At 60.3% G+C, this 15,457-nt stretch overlaps 2 protein-coding genes across 4 annotated transcripts; both read left to right on the top strand.

Moving 5' to 3' along the window:
- Window positions 1-1,029: 1,029 nt before the first annotated feature.
- Cabp2 (calcium binding protein 2) lies at window positions 1,030-5,003 on the top strand. Of its 3 annotated transcripts, none has more exons than XM_048359745.1 (7): window positions 1,595-1,619; window positions 2,302-2,460; window positions 2,677-2,707; window positions 3,523-3,657; window positions 4,062-4,171; window positions 4,282-4,429; window positions 4,855-5,003. In XM_048359745.1, exons 1-7 carry the CDS (start codon window positions 1,605-1,607, stop codon window positions 4,878-4,880), a joined length of 624 nt encoding a protein of 207 aa, XP_048215702.1. In that variant the 5' UTR covers window positions 1,595-1,604; the 3' UTR covers window positions 4,881-5,003. The 3 variants fall into 3 exon arrangements, with proteins under 3 accessions (XP_048215703.1, XP_048215702.1, XP_048215701.1); XM_048359744.1 differs by lacking the exon at window positions 1,595-1,619 and adding an exon at window positions 1,831-1,949; XM_048359746.1 differs by lacking the exons at window positions 1,595-1,619; window positions 2,302-2,460 and adding an exon at window positions 1,030-1,200.
- Window positions 5,004-12,314: 7,311 nt separating this feature from the next.
- Window positions 12,315-14,641, top strand: Cdk2ap2 (cyclin dependent kinase 2 associated protein 2). The gene is made up of 4 exons (XM_048359758.1): window positions 12,315-12,855; window positions 13,141-13,241; window positions 13,330-13,462; window positions 14,152-14,641. Exons 1-4 carry the CDS (start codon window positions 12,774-12,776, stop codon window positions 14,217-14,219), a joined length of 384 nt encoding a protein of 127 aa, XP_048215715.1. The 5' UTR covers window positions 12,315-12,773; the 3' UTR covers window positions 14,220-14,641.
- Window positions 14,642-15,457: the final 816 nt, after the last annotated feature.

The following is a 15,457-nucleotide window of genomic DNA, read 5'->3' as shown; positions in this document are numbered from 1 at the left end:
GTGCTAAGCACACTAGCTTGCCTGGTGGCCCTTCTCTGAGTCCCATGTGCCTGGGAGCAGGGTCTTTGGGGCAGGGGGGTGTCTGTCATAGGTCCCCAATTGCTATCCTAGGGCTGGGTCCCAGCCAGACTCCGACGTTGGCCAAGGTAATACATGAGTGGATGGCAGGGCCACCAGCTCGGGTGGCAGGCATCTGCTGGGATCTGGTTCCCTTGGACAAAGGCTGGTGCAAGGGGCAGTTAAATAAATCATGAGGGGCCCAAGCAGGGCCGGCCCGGACAGCTGACCTCGTTCTGGAAGCTGAAGAGCAGGCAGCTGGGTGGTAAGTGGCCTGGGGCATGGCAGGGGGGCGCCGGGGCTCAGTGGGGGTGGCCTGGTGTGCCTCGGCCCTTCGTCCTTGAGAAGCAAGAAGTTTCAGTAGACCAAGTGAAGGTTCTGGTAAGAGGTGACTTGCTTTCCCAGAATCCTGGGAGCTGGGAGTGGGAGAGGGGAGGTCGGGACAGCAAGAATGGACAGACAGACAGACAGACAGACCAAGGTGGGAAAGGCACGGAGCCACCAGACAGCAGTGAGCTGTCGGAGGCCCCCAGGGACATTGCTGGTCAGACGGGGTGACAGCAGCTGAAGGGATGGAGAAGGAGTCAGACATGAAGCAGGCACGACCATGTGCGGGGGGGGGGGGGGGTCATGAGCCAGAGATGGAGGCAGGAAATGAGGAAGGAGGAGGCCACCGCAAGTGGGGAGGGGATAAGCCACTTGGGCCTCCAGGGGTCCCAGGATGGAAGCCAGGGTGTAGGTCCCCTGAAGGGTGACAGCATGAGGAAGAGAAAGGAGTCAGAGAGGACTGGGCCAGGATGGCAGGGCCTTGGGAGAAGCAGTGTGTGGGGGGGACCTTAGGGGCTTCAAGGGTGTTGGGCCCTGGTAGCCCCTGGAGCAGCTAGGACTGTGGGGAGCCATGCCCTCGCCCGACCACCAAGCCACTGGCCCACAGGACGCAGACACCGCAGGCCCAGGCGGAGGTGCGCAGTCCCTGCATCCATGGCCCTGCCCCAGGGCCCAGCAGACGGCAGCACCCCTCCGGGGGACCCCAGCCCCTCTACCGGCACGGCAGGACCCAGCCAGGACCCAGCCAGTCCAGTAGCCCGCAGACGGGCGCTGCTCCGGGACCTGGAGGCGCAGGTGCAGGCAGCCTACGGGCAGGTAAGACTGTCCCTAACTGGGGGACCAGGAGGATGCAGCCGGGGCTTCACACTTCAGAGGGGACCCTGTCGGGCAGCCCCAAGGCCAAGGCCATGCACACGTGAAGGAGGGACCGGTCCAATAGGTGGCGGCCAGGGGGCGCCATTTTGCCACCTCTGTGAGCTCCCTGCACGGGGCTGTGGCCGTTCCTGGTTGGGGTGCTTGGGGGAGAATGCTGGGGTCCTGGCTTCCGTCTAGGCAGAGGTGGCACCCCCTCTGAGAAGGGGCCCAGTCTGTCTCCTCAGGCGTTGGCTATGCCGCCCTGAGGGAGGATGCTCTGCCCAGTTTGCCCTGGCCCCGAGCTCGCCGCCTCCTCCTGGACCCAGGCTTACTTCTGAAGACGTAAGAGCTCTCCTGATTGGAGGATGTTCCAGGCAGGGGTGAGAAGAGAGGGTGCTAGAGAGGGGGTGTGGGGGAGACCCTTAGGAGGAAGAAGGGGAGGCTGTGCCCCAAGTGGCTTCCCTCCCTTTCAGAGATACTCAGAGATAATCCAGGATTAGGACCCAAGCCCTAGGACCAGGCCCCCCGCCTGCCCACCCGCCCGGTCTTGCCCACAAAACCCTGGGAAAATCCGCAGCCGTGCTCCCGGGCTGTCACTGGGAGCGGCCGGGGGCTGGCAGGAGCGCGGCATCGGCTGGGGACTCCTGGCCTGGCATGGTGCAGGGGCCATGGGGAACTGTGCCAAGAGGCCTCGGCACCGAGGGCCTAAGGTAGGAGGGCTCCGCGGAGACGCCCACGCCAGGAGCCGGGGTGACCCTGGGGGTCAGGCAGGTGGACAGAGTCCTGAGGGGACAGGGTTGGCACAGCCCCAGCACGGAGGGGCTGGTGGCTCCCTTTGCGCCCCATGCCCCCGGCCCCCGGCCCCTCTTGGCCCACACAGATGCCGCCTCCCAGCCAGAATGCCTGGGCTGGGTGGCACGGGTTTCTCGGCCTCAGTTTACCCAGCTAGTCCGTCAGGGGCGGACCCTCTGTGGCCCCCAGGGGCATGAGTGAGGAAGGCTGGGAGGGGCCCGGAGGGGGCGGGCGGGCTGCTGTCCCAGCTCATGGCGGGCTCTGCCGCAGGATGCCTGGAAGTGGCCCGGCTCCCCCCTGGGGGGCTCCCGCCCCCGCCCCCGCCCCCGCCCCCAGGAGCAGGGGGGCGGCCAGGGCTACTCCGTGCTCGGCAGCCTGGTGGGGCCAGCCTGCATCTTCCTGCGGCCCAGCATCGCGGCCACCCAGCTCGTATGTACGGCCCCCCTCCCCCCGGCCTCCTGCCAGCCCGCCCGCCGCCCCCGGCCCCTCCGCTTCGCTGCTTCCCGAGCCGGGGGAGAGGACGAGGGACGTCAGAGGGGAGGCCCTGCAGGACGGGGCAGTGGCAGCACTTGGGGGCCGGGAGGGCCGGGCGGGAGGCAGAAACCCGGGTGATCTGGGGAGCTGCTAACCCATCTGTGCCCCTAGGATCGGGAGCTGCGGCCCGAGGAGATTGAAGGTAAAGGGACTGAGAGGGGACCAGGCCCAAGTGGCCCGGGAGGGGGGTGACAAGGTGGAGGGGCAAGAGTGGGGGCCTCCGCAGTCTTCAGGAGTGGGAAGGCCACAGGGGACAGGGGTAAGGACGGGGAGCAGGCGGAGCGGGGAGGGGTGCGGGCCCTGGCTGTCGCTCGCTGGGCAGGCAGGTCAGGGGCCTCTTGGACAGATGCCCGTCCAGCCCGCCCTGCCCGGCTGCCCACTGGTGGCCCTGCGCTCAGCCCTGGGAGATTGGAAAACTAGGTACAGGGCCCGCGTGCAAACGGTGCCAGAGGGGGCTGGGGGAGGGGAGGAGCAATGCAGAGGACTTGGAACTAGAGGGGAGAATGTTCCAGAATTCCGCCTTCAGGAGGTCAGGCACCTCTTTCTCTCTCTGTTATCCTCACCACCACCCCCATTCCTCTCTTTTTTTTTTTTCAGGGTGTGTGTGTGTGTGTGTGTGTGTGTGTGTGTGTGTGTGTGTGTTTGCTGGTACTGGGGCTTGAACTCAGGGCCTGGACACTGTCCCTGAGGTTTTTTGCTTAAGGTTAGCACTCTACCACTTGAGCCACAGCTCGATGTCCAGCTTTTTGGTGGTTAATGGGAGATAAAAGCCTCATGGACTGTCCTGCCTGGGCTGGCTTCAGACCCCGGGCCTCAGAGCTCAGCCTCCTGAGTAGCCAGGATGACGGGCGCCTGAGGCAGCCAGGGGCATGAGCTTCGGCTTCAGGGGCAGCGAGGGGACGGAGGGAAGGAGGCCCTGGGAGGGTCGGGGCGCTCTGACCTCACCCTGCCTGGCAGAGCTGCAGGTCGCCTTCCAGGAGTTCGACCGAGACCGGGATGGCTACATCGGCTGCCGGGAGCTGGGCGCCTGCATGCGCACGCTGGGCTACATGCCCACCGAGATGGAGCTCATCGAGATCTCCCAGCAGATCAGTACGTGCGCCCGGCCCGCCCATCATCCCCAGCCCCCGGGGGGGCCCTAAGAACGTCCCCACCCCCAGCGGCCCAGGGGGGCCCTAAGAACGTCCCCACCCCCAGCGGCCCAGGGGGCCCTAAGAACGTCCCCAGCAGCCCAGGGGGGGCCTAAGAACATCACCACCCCCAGCGGCCCGGGGGGCCCTAAGAACGTCACCATCCTCTTCCTTTGCACTTGGGCCAACCTAGGTCGTGTGTGTGTGTGTGTGTGTGTGTGTGTGTGTGTGTGTGTGTGTGTGTGTGTGTGTAGAACCTGATTCCCAGCAGGAAGCTGGGCAGCAGAGGGAGGGAGGGAGGGAGGGAGGGAGGGCAGCAGAGGGAGGAGGGACGGTGGGGTTCAGCTGGGGTCTCTGACCCCCCAGGTGGCGGGAAGGTGGACTTTGAAGACTTCGTGGAGCTGATGGGTCCCAAGCTGCTGGCAGAGACGGCAGACATGATCGGGGTGCGGGAGCTGCGGGACGCCTTCCGGGAGGTGCGCGGGTGGAGGCGGCAGGGCCGGCGGGGGGGCGGGGCGGGGGGCTGACCGGAAGCGCATCCCCGTCAGCGACCCCTGACCCCACGCCACCACCAATGCCACTACAGTTCGACACCAACGGGGACGGCCGCATCAGCATCGGGGAGCTCAGGGCGGCCCTCAAGGCCCTGCTGGGGGAGCGGCTCAGCCAGCGGGAGGTGGACGAAATCCTCCAGGACATGGACCTCAACGGAGACGGCCTGGTGGACTTCGAAGGTACCGCCGGGAGCCCGCAGGCCGAGGGGGGGGCTGCTACGAGCCCCACGGGGGGGGGGCGTCAGTACTGAGGAAAACCTGGGTGGTTAGCAAAAGAACATGCGTGGACCCAAGACTGGAATGTGGACCGGTGGATCTGCAACGTGGCTCCTTCTCCACGAAGGAAAGTCAAAGATGAATAGGAAAGGGGAGAAAATGAGTATATAAAAATGTCCTCCCCAAAGGAGGTCCCCAGAGCTTCTGAGGAGTAGTATACCAGGGAGCTCAGCAGCTTCCTAGTCGCCAAAGCGAAAAGGGAAACAGGTCAAAGCCCCTCTCCTCGATCACACTCCAGCTCACTCTAAAGCAGACACATGGGCCTCAACCCTGGCGAGGTTAGGAGGGCAGAGCCCTCCAACTTTGGCTTCCCCCCCCCCCCCCGGCAGAATTTGTGCGTATGATGTCCCGCTGAGCCTGCGCAGAAGCTGGCGGCACCAGACAGGACTTGAGGAGCACGGCCTCTGCCCGTCCCTCGAAGTCCATCCAGTCCAGTCCTCCCTCCTCCCCGCCCCTGCCCGGACACAGTGCCTGAGTCTGCCTTTACCCTTCACACCTGTCTATTTGACAATAAACCCCCTTCCGGCTTGTGGAGACAGTGTCTGTCCTCAACTGCTTATCTTGTAACTTAGCACTGGGGCCCCGCAAGTCTGGCCCTGGGTGGCTCCTCTTTTTCATCACAAAGGTTCCCCCCCCCCCCACCCAGTTGTGATCTCCAAGAATGTGGGGATATCTTCTCCACTCCAGGTCCTGGGCCCTGCCAGAACCTGCATCAGATCCTACGCCAGGGTGGATGAAACCCAGTGGGCTTCTGGAACCCCGATCCACATTTCTCCACTTATCGCCAAATGGCTCGGGGGTCCGGGCGGGGGCTTGGAGTGGGGAGGTAGGACAGGGCCTCTCCCAGGCTGGGGACATTGACTCCAGCGGCAGCGCCAAAGCGGTTGTGCTGAGCTCCCTGCCTTTAGCTTCCAGCTACAAGTTGGCTTGGCAGGCCTGGGGGGCGGGCCATAGACATCAGGAGACCCCTGTTCCTCTTAGGGGCGACCTCGTGCTCCCCTTGGAGCCCCCAGCACCGCCCGAGCCCAGCCATGGTGGGGGTGGGGAGGATCTGGCCACTCAGCTTAACCTCAGCCTCCACTTTTTCCTGTAGCTGGAACTGGGACTTGAACTCAGGGCTTAGGTACTATTCCTTAGCATTTTTTTAAGCTCAAGGATGACACTCTACCACGTCAGCCACAGTGCTACTTCTGGCTTTTTGCGCGTTAGTCTCAGGGATTTTCCTGCTTCGGCTGGCTTCCAACCAGGATCTTCAGATCTCAGCCTTCTGACTGGCTAGGATGACAGTCGTGAGCCACAGAGCCCAGCATTCCAGACCTTGGGGAAGGCCCTAATTCCATGTATAAAAACGAAGCCCTCAAATCTTAAGACACCCTTAAAGGGCCTACCTCCCAAGCTGCTGTGTTGGGAATTAAGTCGGAACAGGATTTTGGGAGGAGACTCACAGCAGAAAGTCTACTGATCAGAGAGCACAGGGCCCCGGGACCTCTCTCTCCACACAGCCAATAGCTTAAGGGACAGAGCCCAGACCCTGAGTTCAAGCCCCAGTACCAGCACAAAAATCAAACAAAAATGCCCACTTGTGTGTTGCCCGGTTAGGACCTGGCTGTGATTTCCACGGTCTCCAAGCCGGCCCGGCCCTCTGCCCGGGCTCACTGCGGGGAAACGAGGGCACGTGTGATTAGGATGGATGCTGCGGCTGCCATCTGCAAGGGTCCCAGAAAGGAAGCCCGCCACATGGCTCTGGGAGAAAGGAGCCAACTGCCAGCCAGCACAAGATGGAGGCATGGGGAGACAGGAAGGAAGAAGAAACGAGAGAAAGGAGAGACAAGGAGCAAGAGAGAGTTAGAGAGAAAAGGAAAGAGAGAAAGGGGGTGGGGGGACTCATGTTGAGCCGGGTTATAGGGAAAGGCGGGGGGGGGGTATGGCCAGGTGGGTTGGATGTGAGCTCAGAGAGGGGGAGGTCACGGCCTCCAGGTGTGCCAGTTACCTAGGTAAGGCGGGCACTGGGCGCAGACTGGGGGGATCTGCAGGGAGCCCAGCCGAGGGTGGACCTTACCGCATCCAGGCTCAAGGACTCTGAAATCCCAGTGCCAGTCAGGCAAGGTGCCCGTGGGCGGGCGCTCGGGGTGCCTGGTCCTCGTGGCCCCCGGGGACAGGAGAGGCAGCTGCCAGGGCTGCCTGCCCGCGGCCTGCGTGCCGAGGTGCCGGCGCTGGCTGCAGCAGCCCTGGTGCCGCCCTCCTGGCAGATCCCAATTAATCCTAAACCTCAATTAGGCGATCGCCCCTGCCAAGCTGGCAGCCTGCGGCCCTGCGGCCTCGTGGGGAGTCCTGACAGCTGCTGGGAGATGTCTCTGAAGGGCTGGGCGCTCCGGCCGTCCCGCAGGCCTCAGCCCGGAGCCTTGGGGCCGGGGCGGAGGGGGTCACGGGTGGTCTCCTACAATCTCAGCATGGCGCTATCCCAAAATGGTTTCTAAACCACAAGGTCTAGGGGGGTGAGCACCAGGGAAGGGACAACCATCCCCAGCTGACACAGCTCTGCTCCCCACTGTTGTGCCTCCCAGCCCCGCTCTGGAACGAGCCACATCTGATTTTCCTGTAAGTTCAGTTTTACACAAAACCTACCATACGTATTTATTTTAACGTTTATGTCACACTGGCTCTGGGTTTGCTTTCTATGTCTTTCTGGTGCTAGTGTTTGAACCTAGGACCTCACGGTGGCTAGGCAGATGCCCTACCATGGAGCCACACCCCATGTGTCTTTAATGTAACTTGCCTTCAGTAGGTGGAGGTATGACATTTTGTTGTTTGGGTTTGTTTTTATACCCATACTGGGGCTGGAACTAGGGCCTCATGCTCTTGCTTATCTTTTTCCGCTCAAGGCTAGAGCTCTAACCACTTGAGCCACAGTGCCACCTCCAGTTTCTTGGTGGTTCTTTGGAGATAAGAGTCTCATAAACTTTCCTGCCCCAGGCTGGCTTTGAACCTCCACCCTCAGATCTCAGCCTGCTGAGTAGCTAGGATTACAGGCGTGAGCTACTAGAGCCTGGGTGGTGTCTACATCTTCAACTCAGCTCGATGACTTTTTGCATGTGTGTACCCAAGTAACAATCACCCACTCAAAATGTATATTACATTGCACCTTATTTTATTTGGAGTTGTTTTAGGCTTACAGAATTACTGTGAAGACAGCGCAGAGAATTACCTGTAAAGTCGATGCCCAGCTTCCTCTATGTAGTAGTCAGTATTTTCCAGGGGAACAAAGACAAGAAGCAGCATTTATGCATACAGTGCTATCAGTGGCACTTGGTGCCTAACGCTTTGCTCATTGGCTGGCACTCTACCAACGGAGCCACGCCTCCAATCCCTATTGCTATCAACTCACTGACCAGAGAATGGAACTGATGGATAAAAAAGACAGTTACCCAGCAGTGAAGAGATGATGGCACAGTTAGACAGAAGGACTAAGTTCAGGTATCCGAATGCCCAGGTGTTGCAGGCAGGGTCCCTAGCTCCTAACACTGTTGCCAGTGGTGGAAACTTTTGAAGGTGGGGCCCGTTGGGAGCGACTCCCCTTCTCCTGTGCCACGTGCTCCCTGCCGTGGCAGTTCCTCACCACAGGCCCAAAGCAACAGGCCACGGCACCATGGACCGACACTATGAAGCAAACCTTTCTTCCTTAGACGTTGATACCCTCAGCTATTTCTTCACAGCAACAGAAAGATGACTAGCAGAAAGGGCATCTGGGTTGCCTCTGGTTTGGGAAATTACAAAACCATACTCTTTATTGTGGGGAAATATATTTTCCAATCTATTGGGTCAACACCTGTGAGTACCATTGCTGGGTGGCAGCGTATATTTAATTCCTGGAGGAAGCCATCAACATGCCTTCCAAAGTGGCTAAGCCATTCCACAGTCCCAGAGCAGTGGAGAGAGGCTCCGTCGCCGCTCCGCCAGCAGGGCTGGGCAGTTTGGGGATCTGTGCCGCTCCGACAGTCTGGCAGTATCCTCTTATTCATTCATCCATTTTCATCATTGGGCTGTAAAGAAAAAAAGTCTTCCAAACATACAGTGGAACAGGAAGAATTATACAAAAAAAATATGTTGAGCTGAGCACCGGTGAGATCTGAAGGTTCAAAGCCAGACTGGGCAGGAAAATCTGTGAGATTCTTATATCTGAGTTGTGGCTCAAGTGGCAGAGGGGAATCATCTAAACCGACAGTCTATACCACGCTGAGAACTACTGTCACCTCCTAAGCACCCCTTCCCCTGAATATGGATGCTATGAATTGAATGTGTCACCCCCTAACTTCATATACAGAAACCTTGATTCCCAGTGTGGCCTCTGAGGAAGTACTTAGGGTTCAGTGAGGTTACTGGGTGTGACTGGGCGACAGCAATGTCCTTATAAGGAGGCCCCAGGCCAAACGTGCCCTCTTCCTTCCTGTACCAGAAAGGCCTTCTGATGACAAGAAAGTAGCTCCCGCTAGAAACCAACCAAGCTGACACTCAGCACCCAGAACCTGGGAAATGATCTTTTGTTCACTCAGTCTGGTATTTTATTTTGTCTGTGTTGGCGATGAAGAAAGTAGGAATGGATAAGACTTGAAAGGAATGGGAAACTGGGGTTCCCAAAGCAGTAGCATAGGATGAGGCAGTGGCTCCTCTTCACCCCTCCCCTCCCCCTTCTCCCGAGCTCAGCCTGGTTCCCTGGGCAGGAGATCTTGGGTGGCTGGAGAAGCACCTATTTCTAACAGTAGCACAGTTTGAATATGACTTAGAGATGTAGGCAAAAAATTCAAGAAACTTTGTAGAAAATAACTAGAGAAAAGGTCTGTGGGTACTGGCAAACTGCCTACCTGGCAAGAGTGAGGTTCTAAGTTCAAAACCCAGTACAGAAAAAGCAGCAAGTTCATTTAAAGGCAACATTGATGAGGTGGTGCATCCATGAGTGAGTTTCAGAAATGGCTATTTGGTTGTTGTTGGGTTTTTGGTTTTTTTTTTTTTGCCAGTTCTGGGACTTGAACTCAGGGCCTGGGCTCTGTCCCTGAGTCTCTCTGTGCTCAAGGCTCTACCACTTGAGCCACAGTGCCACGTCTGGCCTTTTCTGTTTATGTGGTACTGAGGAATCGAACCTAGGGCTTCATGCATGCCGGGCAAGCACTCTACCACTAAGCCACCTTCCCAGCCCCAGGAATGGCTATTTAGAAAGCAATGTTGACATTGTAGCGACACTCAACTTGCTTACATCTTGCTTACAGACTGGGGTCACTACTTCCCCGTCCACTTCCAAGTGAACTCTCCAGGGGGAAAAGAGTCTGTTTTCCAGTCACCTGTGCCCTCACATGCCAGGCTTTGCATATGACAGTCCCTCCTCTTGGAGTGCCACCCCCATTTCTGCTCCTACCTCCACCTGCTCAAATGCCAGCTCCACTGAGATTTCTGTGATGTCACTGGGCAGTCTCCTTCTCTAAGTCCCAATGCACTCTGTCCACTTGCCCTGTCTTCAGTCTTTTTTTTTGCCAGTCCTGGGGCTTGGACTCAGGGCCTGAGCACTGTCCCTGGCTTCTTTTTGCTCAAGGCTAGCACTCTGCCACTTGAGCCACAGCGCCACTTCTGGCCATTTTCCGTATATGTGGTGCTGGGGAATTGAACCCAGGGCCTCATGTATAGGAGGCAAGCACTCTTGCCACTAGGCCATATCCCCAACCCTGTCTTCAGTCTTAATACAGCACCTCAGCTCACCTTTGGCCCCAAAGCTAGGCACTTGCAGAGATTGGCAGCCATGGCCAGTTCATTTCATTTGGGACAAGATGTAGAATAAAGGAAGAAGGAATTAGAAAATGTTTGCTGGGCCTGGTGCCAGTGGCTGATGCCCGTAATCCTAGCTACTCAGGAGGCTGAGATCTTGTTGTATGCCAAGATCTTGTTGTATGCTGAGAGCGAGAATAACCCATCAAGGCACAACTTAAGATGGGAAGGTGTTTTATTTACGAAGGGATTTTATTTACAACCCAGAACCAGAGCCGCCTTCCATCTCCAAATGCTACCCTGCGACTACCTTGTCCTGGTCTAGCTACCCAGAACCCAGACCTGAGACCTGTCCTAAACTACAGACCTCCACACCTTAATCTCCAACTACCTCAGCCTCCAAACCTCCAGAGGAACGAGCTTCCTTCTTGTAGGCCTCTCCTCAAGCTTTCAGCATCAAGCCTCCCCACAGGCTTCTGACTCCCCCTCGGGTCTCAGGCTCCGGACTCCCCCTCAGGCCTCAGGCTCCAGACTCCCCCTCAGGCCTCAGGCTCCAGACTCCCCCTCAGGCCTCAGGCTCCGGACTCCCCCTCAGGCCTCAGGCTCCGGACTCCCCCTGGGGCCTCAGGCTCCGGACTCCCCCTGGGGCCTCAGGCTCCGGACCCCCCCTCAGGCCTCAGGCTCCGGACTCCCCCTGGGGCCTCAGGCTCCGGACTCCCCCTCGGGCCTCAGGCTCCGGACTCCCCCTCGGGCCTCAGGCTCCGGACTCCCCCTGGGGCCTCAGGCTCCGGACTCCCCCTCAGGCCTCAAGCTCGGGACTCCTCCTCATGCCTCAGGCTCGGGACGCCTCCTCAGGCCTCAGGCTCGGGACTCCTCCTCAGGCCTCAGGCTCGGGACGCCTCCTCAGGCCTCAGGCTCGGACCCCCTCTCAGGCCTCAGGCTGCGGACTCCCCCTCAGGCTGGGGACTCCCCCTCAGGCCTCAGGCTGGGGACCCCCCCTCAGGCCTCAGGCTCCGGACCCCCCCTCAGGCCGCCTGTACATACACTCGCCGCCTCTGAAGCCCCGTCCCACTCCAACTGCCTGACCAATTCGGAGTGCCACCGTGGCTGGGGGGGGGGGGAACTTCCTAGGCTGGCCCTCCTGTGCCCCCCTGGGTTATGACAATCTGAGGACTGCCGTCCAAAGCCAGCCGGGTAGAGAAGTCCCTAAGACCCTCATCTCCAGTGAACCGCCAGGAAGCCGGAAGTGGCGCTGTGGCTCAAGTGGTAGAGCGCCAGCCTTGAGCTCCAGAGCTCAGGGGCAGCGCCCAGGCTGAGTTCAAGCCCCACAAGCTTGCTGGGTAGATGAATGGCCTGAAAACTCTGTAGAATGGGAGCGTGAAGGATTCCCAAGGCCAGAGAGGCTCGGAGAAAGAGCTCGCGTTGGAGGGTCTGCGGGCCGGGCTCGAGCACCGGAGGAGATGACTGGCTCGAGCCATTATGAATCTAATTCCATCCAAACCACCCATCGAGGACCATTTCTCCATTCTTCAGATGGGAAAGCAGGCCTAGAGAGGACGGCCACCTGGGGCGGGGGGCGGGGGGGCGGCTCAGGCTGAACCGGCTGGGAGGCGCCCGGCGATGCTCCGGGCCCAGCACCAAGGAGGAAGCCACGCAGGGCAACGGCCACTCCCTGTGGTCCCTGGGGGGGCGTGGGGCTCGGGGTGCAGGCTGAGGGGCTGAGACCCCCTCGTACGGAACCTCAGCGGGGACCCGAGGACAGCCAATCCCGACGCAGGCCCGCGGGCCGCCGCGTTGGTGAGGGACCCGTTGCCATGGGAGCAAATGAAGGCCCGAGGCGGGCGCATGCGCCGAGCTGGGAGAGGGTGTCGAACCGGTGAAAGGTGACGTAGGAGCGCTCGGGGTGGGGCGGAGGGTTCGGCACGTCAAAGCCCCGCGTCCGCCGGCACCGGGAGCGGGAGGGGAGGCGCGTCCGGCGGCGAGGGCGGAGCAAGGCTGGGCCGCGCGGACGCGGGAGGCGGCGGGACGGCGGCGGGACGGCGGCGGGACGGCGGCGGCGCCCGAGCCCGCGGGGCGGCCTCTGTGGTGCGGAGCCCGGCGGTCGCCGGACCTCGGTCCGAGCTTTTGAGGCTCCGCCCCTCGAACCTTGGGACTAATCGGATTGAGAGCGCGCGGGCCCGGGCCGCGAACTCGCCAATTGCGGAGGGCGGTGGCCACCGCCCAATCGGGAGGAGACAGGTGCGAGGTCCGGAAGGCGTAAGCCAATCAGCAGCGATTGCGGCCTGCGGGGGCAGGCCTTGGCCAATAAGAAGGCCGGAGTGACAGCTGCACCCGCCAATTGGGAGTGAGGAGCCCTTCGTAGCCGTCCGCCCTTCCGGCCGGAGCTCTATTTACCAGGGGCGTGCAGCCCGCTTGCCAATCAGAGCGCGGCTGCGCTGCCCGGCAGCCAACCCCGGAGGAGCGGCCGGCCGGCGTCCGCCGCACCGACGAGTTGGGGATGTCCTACAAACCCATCGCGCCCGCCCCCAGCAGCACCCCTGGCTCCAGCACCCCTGGGCCAGGCACCCCGGTCCCTACAGGTGAGACTCGAACTCCGCCCCCGCTCGCGTGTCCCGGCGGTCGCGGTGCTGCGGTACCGGGCCTGCCTCCCCCGCTCAGCCTCAGTTTCCTGACCTGCGAAGTGGGCGTGGCCGCGCCGGGGCTCGCGGGTGGAGCGCAGGGGGCGGAGCGCGCTTCTGAGTGCTTGAAGTTTCCTCGGCGGGGGGAAGGAGGGAAATGGGGCCATCCCGGCCGGCGGGGGGACTTTGGGAAGTGGGGAGGCCTCCGTGCGCGCGCTAACCTCTTACACTCGGGGCCTGTTGCAGCCGGCAGTGTCCCGTCGCCGTCGGGCTCCGTGCCAGGAGCCGCTGGCCCTTTCAGACCCCTGTTTAACGACTTCGGACCGCCCTCCATGGGCTATGTGCAGGTGAGTTTGGCCAGTGGCTTGCCTTTGGGTGGGGACAGAAGGTCCCTGGGGCCCTGAGTTCACATCCCTACACCCACTCCTGACGTAGGCGATGAAGCCCCCTGGTGCCCAGGGCTCCCAAAGCACCTACACAGACCTGCTGTCGGTCATAGAAGAGATGGGTAAAGAGATCCGGCCCACCTACGCCGGTAGCAAGAGTGCCATGGAGCGCCTGAAGAGAGGTAAGTGAGGCCGGGTCCACCCTCCCCTGTGCAGGTCAGACATGGGAAAGTCCTCAGTGATAGAGCACTAGCTTGAGCAGAAGAGCTCAGGGACAGCGCCCAGGCCTAGAAAGAGTTCAAGCCTCACCACCACCACCAACAATGTGTGTATATGTATGTGTGTGTGTGTGTGTGTGTATGTGTGTGTGTGGAGAGAGAGAAAGAGTGTGAGAATGAGAATGAAATCTGAAGTCAGTGCAGGACACTAGGGCTAGTTTAGATCAAAAGTATCCAGAGAGGTACTTCTAATAAAATAGAAATTGATGGGGCTGGGAATATGGCCTAGTGGCAAGAGTGCTTGCCTCATATACATGAAGCCCTGGGTTTGATTCCCCAGCACCATATATATAGAAAATGGCCAGAAGTGGCGCTGTGGCTCAAGTGGCAGAGTGCTATAGCCTTGAGCAAAAAGAAGCCAGGGACAGTGCTCAGGCCCTGAGTTCAAGTCCAGGACTGGCAAAAAAAAAAAAACAAAATTGAATCCATTTCCAGAAAAGTGTTTAGGAATTTATATTCCAGTAGTATGAATTTGAGAATTTCTGGCCTGGTCTTGCTGAACATAGAGTTGAGGAGGGAAGTGGCTCCTCTGGAGGGCGTCAGAGGGAAGCTGAGACCTTGTGTGTTACTTCCCCATCCCACCCCCACCACAGGCATCATCCATGCCAGGGCACTAGTCAGAGAGTGCCTGGCAGAGACAGAGCGAAACGCCCGCACGTAACAGGAAGCACCTTGGCCTCAGCTTCTGGACCTTTCCGGCCACTGCAGAACACCTGCTTCTCCCTGGCCTTCGTCCCAAGTTGCACTTCCTATCATGGGCTTCCTGTCCATGTCCCTCGGTGGGTACCCTCCAGGAGCCAGGGAGCTGTCACTCTGGCTGGCTGCACAAACTGGTCCCTGCCCTGCAAGAGTTAGCAGAGAGGCCGCTGTGAATCCTACCCATGACCTGCCAATGATGTCGATCCAGCTGGAGCTTTCCTTCCGGTGGCCCCACCACTTGTCTCAGGCTTTCCAATCCCATCCGGGGCTCAGAAGGCCTGTCACCTCCCTGCCTTGTCTCCAGGGCCATAGCGACTGTTTTCTCAGTGTGTCTTTTGCTAAATCTTCCCTTTTTCTATAAATAAATGATGATTTGGAGTTGTTCTCTGGCCCCTGAGCTTCTCTGGGTCTGGTTCTACCATAGCCTGGGTAGGTGGTTCAGGAAGAGAGAAGAGGTGGTGCTGGGAGGGAAAGTCAACTCGGGTGGGGCAGTGTTGCCCCTGCTCCTCAGGTCCTCTGTCTTCCCAGCCGCGGGTGGTGAAAAGGGGCCAGGCTCCTTCCTGTTGTGTTTCAGCCTGTGGGCCTCTGTGACGAGCCACCAGGGGGCGGCCTGGGGTCCAGCCTGCCTCCGCAGCCTGAGGCACTGTAGGCCAGCCTGCCCCTGAAGGGCTCCTCCTCCGGATTGGCGGAGATGGCTGGCAGAGAGGAATGCCGGTTCCCTTGAGCCACTCCCTCCACCGCCCTACGCCCTACCACCGCCTTCCACCCTGAACTGGCCCTGGAAGGCTCTAAATAGGTGCTGCCAGTGCCTCCTTCCCGCCTGGATGTGGTGGAATGACCAGCCCTCACCTTTGTGGCCTTTGCCCCTGGCCCAGCGATTGGGCGTGACAGTAGTCTATGGGTCCATGGTTAACTGGCCTGGGGCCCTGGAGCCCTGGAACCCTAACCCTAGCCACACACACACCGGGGTCCCAGGCTAGGGAGGTGGGGGGGGGGGTGAGGGGAGGAGGCTGCAGAAGTTGAGGCTCTGGAAAGGACGGCCTGAGACCCGGCGGGACCAGAAACCCACCCCTTCGCTGCCGCCGGAGGTTGGGCCGGGTGGAAGTCGGAACCCCGACCGCTCAGCGGATCACCGAGGCTCGGGCTTTTGGAGGCCGGCCTCCCCGCGGGGCGGGGCTGCCGGGACCCCGCTGGGGTGGG

The sequence above is a fragment of the Perognathus longimembris genome, chromosome 13, assembly GCF_023159225.1.
Source record: "Perognathus longimembris pacificus isolate PPM17 chromosome 13, ASM2315922v1, whole genome shotgun sequence".
NCBI classification, from domain to species: domain Eukaryota; kingdom Metazoa; phylum Chordata; class Mammalia; order Rodentia; family Heteromyidae; genus Perognathus; species Perognathus longimembris.
The sequence above is the reverse complement of the archived record's forward strand: the minus strand, read 5'-3'. Positions and strand labels throughout refer to the sequence as shown.

Bases quoted from the DNA above. Each gene is read 5' to 3' on its own strand.
- Cdk2ap2 (XM_048359758.1), top strand. From the start codon at position 12,774: ATGTCCTACAAACCCATCGCGCCCGCCCCCAGCAGCACCCCTGGCTCC. The intron at 12,856-13,140 runs GTGAGACTCGAA...GGCCTGTTGCAG, and splicing joins AGGCACCCCGGTCCCTACAG to CCGGCAGTGTCCCGTCGCCG. The intron at 13,463-14,151 runs GTAAGTGAGGCC...CCCCCACCACAG, and splicing joins CATGGAGCGCCTGAAGAGAG to GCATCATCCATGCCAGGGCA.
- Cabp2 (XM_048359744.1), top strand. From the start codon at position 1,908: ATGGGGAACTGTGCCAAGAGGCCTCGGCACCGAGGGCCTAAG. The intron at 2,461-2,676 runs GTATGTACGGCC...CTGTGCCCCTAG, and splicing joins GCATCGCGGCCACCCAGCTC to GATCGGGAGCTGCGGCCCGA. The intron at 4,172-4,281 runs GTGCGCGGGTGG...ATGCCACTACAG, and splicing joins TGCGGGACGCCTTCCGGGAG to TTCGACACCAACGGGGACGG.